General features: G+C 43.6%; 1 protein-coding gene across 1 annotated transcript in view; it reads left to right on the forward strand.

Annotated features, from left to right (window-relative positions):
* LOC148480568 (sickle tail protein homolog) overlaps window positions 1-6,000 on the forward strand; it is a 476,900-nt gene that overhangs the window by 451,334 nt on the left and 19,566 nt on the right. The window contains exon 6 of the mRNA XM_088454201.1: window positions 1,747-1,840. Coding sequence (XP_088310327.1) covers window positions 1,747-1,840 — 94 coding nt within the window. The remainder of the gene's footprint in view (window positions 1-1,746; window positions 1,841-6,000) is intronic.

Genomic DNA, 6,000 nt, shown 5'->3' on the forward strand with positions numbered 1-6,000 from the left:
TTGCCAACGCTGGAGAATCTGGGAAATCCAACATGTTGGAAATCATCGATTCGCTGATGCCGACCAAAAAATGATCAGCATCGGTGAGTCAGGGAACTTTAACATGCTATTTTTCCTTGATCCGCCGATGGATCATCAGTCGATGGCCACCCATCGGAAAATTGGATCGCGGATTATCGGATCAGAAGAATAGGGAATTGGTGCAGTAGATGTATGGGCTGCAATACATCTAAACGGAAATTCCATGTTATGCTGATCCGATCTGCGCATGTGCGATATGATGATCCATGGACTCCATTGATTGCTGATTTCTCGGAGGATCAACAAAATACTACAAGTTAACAATCCCTGAATTTTTCATTCATTGAAAAATTTTAATTTTCCAACATGTTGGATTTTCACGATCCCCCACCCCAGCCATCTGCAGGACGGGGAATTGTCCCAATTGATTGCAGATGTATGGGCCTCATTAGTCTGGGGACCAATCACAACTCTCCCCCCAGGTAAAATGGCTGCATGCAATAGGGAGCAGTGCACTTTAACTCTACCTCTTTAAACTTAACTAATTAAATGTAGGACGCCGGGTACAAATTAATGCCAAAAAGTTAAGTGGTCCTATTTCAGTACGCTTTTGGGTATATTTACTAAAGTGCAGGTTTTTAGAAATGGAGATGTTGCCTATAGCAATCAATCAGATTATAGCTATTATTTTCTAGAAGGTGCTGGATAAATCTTAAGTAGCATCTGATTGGTTGCTATGGGCAACATCTCCCCTTTAGTAAATATACTGCTTTGGGTGCAGAGATTGTTGCAGTGATTTAATTTAGCATTTCAATTATTAAACAAAAAGGAAGAGTATAGTCTGCTTTATAAGGACTAAAATAAGACCAACCCAAAACATTCCCCCTCTTCTCCCCCCTTGAACATAATCTGGTTAAGGTCAGCCCCCAGAACTCTGTGCCTGCACCTGGAGCAATGGAATTCAGTCCTCATTTAGAAAGTGTCCTATTCACTGGCTCTCATCTGCTGAGGAATGTCTCCTGAAGGCGTTTGAAGCAAACCTAGACTTTTTTTTTTTTTAATATTTCTTTGTTCTTTCTTTGGAGCTGATTAAATTTTACACTGGGAAAAAAAAAATCTGTCCAGTTGGTTTGCAGAAGCCGACATTAGGTTTGCAGTCAAGCTGCAGGATGTCTGGAAGCTGTAATGCAAGAAAGAACTAAAGATGGCAGAAAAATCTCACTGTAAGTCGGTGTCAGCAGGTCTGCTCTAAGTTATATTATTTCACATATTATGTAAGGATTATGCTGAACAAAGGCGAAATTGTGCTGTCCACTGGTGTGTATTACCCAGATAAGCAGCTATGTGTTATATCTCCTGTGTTTGCTTTGAACTGACAGAGAAGCAATTGAATATTAACTAAAACTGGGAGAGTTTATGGTTAAATGCTTCTTCTCTTCCTTGGTCTGCTTTTATTCATATTACAGTGTGCTGAGCCTGGCACCACCTGATTCTACAGGGTGTGGAGTTGTTTGGTCAGGCTAGAAGTTCTCTGGGAAGTCAGAACTGCTACTTCTCTGCATTTATACTCTATTTTTCTGAGATGTTACATGACAGCTACCTCTGTCCTGGTCTCCTGCAAACACATTTTACTGGATTATAATGAAGAGACATTTTTAAAGGGACATCTCAAGTATTTATCTTCTGCGACATACATTCATGTGTGGTTTTTTTTTTTGCTTTCAGGAATATTCAAGACAGATCCTTTCTCAAAGTTTACAACAAAGATCCAGCTCAAGCATTTAATCACACTCCCAGGACGGTCAATGGAGACGTAAGGGTGAGTGCCTCTGATTCAGATGACTTGTTCACTAACTTCAGTTCTGTTTGTGAGCCTGGCCAGTGGTGAATTACATTTGGTGTTGTTTGCACAGGTCTGTCCTGTACTGCAAGTCACTGCTCTTAAAGGACAACTAAACTCCCCTTACAAGTTTCCGTATATGTCAAAGCGATATATATATATATATATATATATATATATATATATATATATATATATATATATTTCTAAGTTCAAAGGCTTATATGAATTGAAGATATTTTAAATCAAGTTTTACACATAGAAGCAAGTTTTTATTTTTGCTACTTGATGCACTGGGGAGTTCCTGTCTGTAAGCTTACTGAAAGTCACTACAAGCTGCCCCAGGGTGGATCACTGTCCCTAATTCATGCCTGGTCTGGGTGCTAGCTAGTGATACAGTATGTGAATTGGAACTGCAGCGGCGATGAGCAGTGGTCAGTATGATCTCTAATTTATTGGTCTGCATTACAGACAGCCCTGAATCTGGGCTGGAATTGAATGCAGCCAGTTTAATAGCTTGGTGGTGATGTTGATGACTGTAATAATATTTTGTCTCCAGCTAGGATAGACGCATACTGTATTTCTGCTGCTTGCTAATTGCTAGGTGTTAATTGTAACTGTGGATTATGTTTTTTGTTTTTTTTGCTGCAACGAATGCAAACTGAAACTGGTGACTTAAAAAAAGTAAATAATAATGTAATTTTTAAAAAATGTGCACAATGACCTCCAAGTTTCTTGATCATTATGCTGGGTTGAAGTCTTAATTTATTTCTTTAAAGCAAGGCCAGCTACAAAGTATTTCTTCTCTTATTCTGTATAGTATCTGCCCAGAATCTCTATATCATTTAGGTTAAAGTGGGATCCATTTAGCTTAAAGGCCTCCATACATCAGTAATTGATTGCAGCAATCGTGCAATTTGCAATCGATTGAAAAAGGGAAAGATTTTTATACACAATCGATTGCAATTTGCACGATTGCTGCAATCAATTGCTGATGTATGGGGGCCTTTAGGCTGGGTACACACGTAAAGATTTTCTGTCCAAACATCCAACTAGTTGATTGGTTGGAATGAAAATCTGGTAAGGAATGGGAGTAAATGATGATCAGCAATTTGCTCCTAAATGCCAGAAAACAGATGAAAATGTTCGTCAGACAAGTTTGTTAAATGTTTGATCTAAACAATTTGTTCAAACAACAGTTTTTGTCCATTTTCCGGCGTTTGGGAGCAAATTGCTGATTGTCATTTGCTTTCATACCTTACCAGATCTTTATTCCAACCAATCAACTAGTTGGACAGAAAATCTTTACATGTGTACCCAGCCTAGACCCCGTCCCTCCTTATAGTCAGGGGCATATCTTCCTATGGCCTGGATGGCCCTCGCCAGGGGCGCCGGCCAAGGGGGGGCGCCGTTTCCACCCGACATCATTAACAAATGATCACTGGTCTCCTGTTTGCCGACAGCTGTCATTAGTAAATGATCCCTGGTCTCCTTTTGTCTCCTCTGCTCTTATCAGTGTCTTCCATTGACTGTTAATGTGTATCAGGCTTCTTATATGTCCCTTTATATCAGAAACATTTAAAATTAGAGACACTAATTTTTTTTTTCTAATATATCTCTTCTCCCACGATACCCACCACATACCAATCACCACTCACTAATTCCCATATGTCAACCTTGCAGGAAAAGAGTGTAAGCACCACATCAACCACAATGCTCTATTCGCAAGATAATTTGCATATATGCAAATTATCTTGCCCACAATGCACCTTGTTTGTTATTGACGCCCTCTTTTCCTGTGTTGTTGACATATAGAAATTAATAAACAGTGCTTGCATGTAGTAAGTGTTATAACTGAAAAAATATTAAAATATATATTAAAAAAAAGTATATATATATATATATATATATATATATATATATATATGTCTCCCTATTTCTACAGGCGTGTAAGTTGATCTACCCCAAGTGTAGGTACTAATAAATTTATCTTTTCCACAGTATGGGGAATTGACCATGATCTTTATAGATTGTGGATACTTAGGTGTCAGGTTTAAGATATAATCCTTATGGGCTGTTTTTATTATTGTGTGTGAGATAGCAATTGACCCATGTGGGTGGTTTTACCAGTGAATTATATGGCAGAGTTAAAAAAGCATATTGCAGTATACAGTCCAATTTGAATTAGTTTGCCAGTGGCGCTTGGATCCCAAGATACACCCCTGCTTATAGTAATACTTCAGTGAAACCTCCACATTTCACATACAGTACACAGGACCAGTCTCGTTTGAGCTTTATATAGCCCTCGGGAAAAATTGGGAAGGAGAAGTCCATCATGTTCCTTGTCCCATTGCACTGCTGATCATGTAATGATCTCATGATGTATTTCCCATTAGACCCCATTTTCCTGACCCCTCTTTTGTAAAACATCAGTGAACTGGTGCAGTGTGAGCCCGTTGTGTGCACCCTGGGAAGGTCATGCCCTTTTCATCTATAAAATTAAAAGTCCTCCCATATCTAATGGTACTAGTTCATTACTCCTCCCTGTCCCTCATCCATAAGGTACACGCAGGGCCGGCCCTAGCCCAAATTTTTTGGTAAGCGAGTAGGTTTTTTGGCGCCCCCCCCTATGCAGTGCCCGTGGTAGTGGTCCCCCCTGTGCAGTGCCCCTTGTGCCCCCATTAGTAAGCTTATACAGTGACCCCAGTAGTAGTCCCCCCATTGTTGTGCCCCCAGTGGAGGTTTCCCCCCCATGTAGTGCCCCCAGTAGTAGTCCCCCCCAGTAGTAATCCTCCCTTCAAGTGCCCCCAGTAGTAGCCCCCCTTCAAGTGCCCCCAGTAGTAGTGCCCCAATAGTAAACCCCCCTTCAAGTGCCCCCAGTAGTCCCCCCTTCTAGTGCCCCCAGTAGTAATCCCCCCTTCAAGTGCCCCAGTAGTAATCCTCCCTTCTAGTGCCCCTGTAATCCCCCCTTCAAGTTCCCCCAGTAGTAATCCCCCCTTCAAGTACCCCCAGTAGTAATCCCCCCTTCAAGTGCCCCAGTAGTAATCCCCCCTTCAAGTGCCCCAGTAGTAATCCCCCCTTCCTGTGCCCCCAGTAGTAATCCCCCCCTTCAAGTGCCCCCAGTAGTAATCCCCCCTTCCTGTGCCCCCAGTAGTAATCCCCCCCTTCAAGTGCCCCCAGTAGTAATCCCCCTTCAAGTGCCCCAGTAGTAATTCTCCCTTCTAGTGCCCCCTGTAATCCCCCTTCAAGTTCCCCCAGTAGTAATCCCCCCTTCAAGTTCCCCCAGTAGTAATCCCCCCTTCAAGTGCCCCAGTAGTAATCCCCCCTTCAAGTGCCCCAGTAGTAATCCCCCCTTCAAGTGCCCTCAGTAGTAATCCCCCCCTTCAAGTGCCCCCAGTAGTAATCCCCCCTTCAAGTGCCCCCAGTAGTAATCCCCCCTTGTAGCCCCCCAGTAGAGACACACGTTATAAAAAACAAAACAAAAGAAAAACACTTACCTGAACCCCCCGCTTCTGCTCCCGCCGCCGATATCCGCTACTCCCGACCATTCTCCAGGGCCGCTTTGCATTATGGGAGAGACGTCGTCATGACGACGTCTCTCCCATTACCCACTGCGGGAGCCGGAAGATGGCTCCCGCAGTGGGAGCTACAGCAGCTGATGAGAGTCTGACAGACTCTCATCAGCTGCTGAAACAAACACACAGTTGCCGGCTCCGGTGGCTGTGTGTTTGGCACTGTGTAGCGCTGACCGAACTCCGTCCGGTCAGCGCTACACGCGTGGTGCAGACTGTGTCACAGAGACACAGTCTGCACCACTGAAATCTGCATGGTCGCGGCCACGGCGCCCTTCACTACGTGGCGCCTTACGCGGCCGCATACCATGCGTAACCATAGAATCGGCCCTGGGTACACGTGCACTTTGTTTTAGTATAACATGAAATAGAGGCCCTGATTCAGAGCCGGACGCTCTGACACAGCGCTCGCTCTGAATCAGGGTGTCTTTTTTTTTATGGAGTGGCTAATGCAGCTAATGCGAGCGGCCAGGATGATGGTCGCGATGGTCTTGACCATCAAGACCATCGCGACCATCGGGCTTGCGACGAGACCCTTCTGTTAGGGTCTCGTGGCCGCAATCCCCA

The sequence above is a fragment of the Taudactylus pleione genome, unplaced genomic scaffold, assembly GCF_031769625.1.
Source record: "Taudactylus pleione unplaced genomic scaffold, aTauple2 ptg000610l, whole genome shotgun sequence".
Lineage (NCBI taxonomy): Eukaryota > Metazoa > Chordata > Amphibia > Anura > Myobatrachidae > Taudactylus > Taudactylus pleione.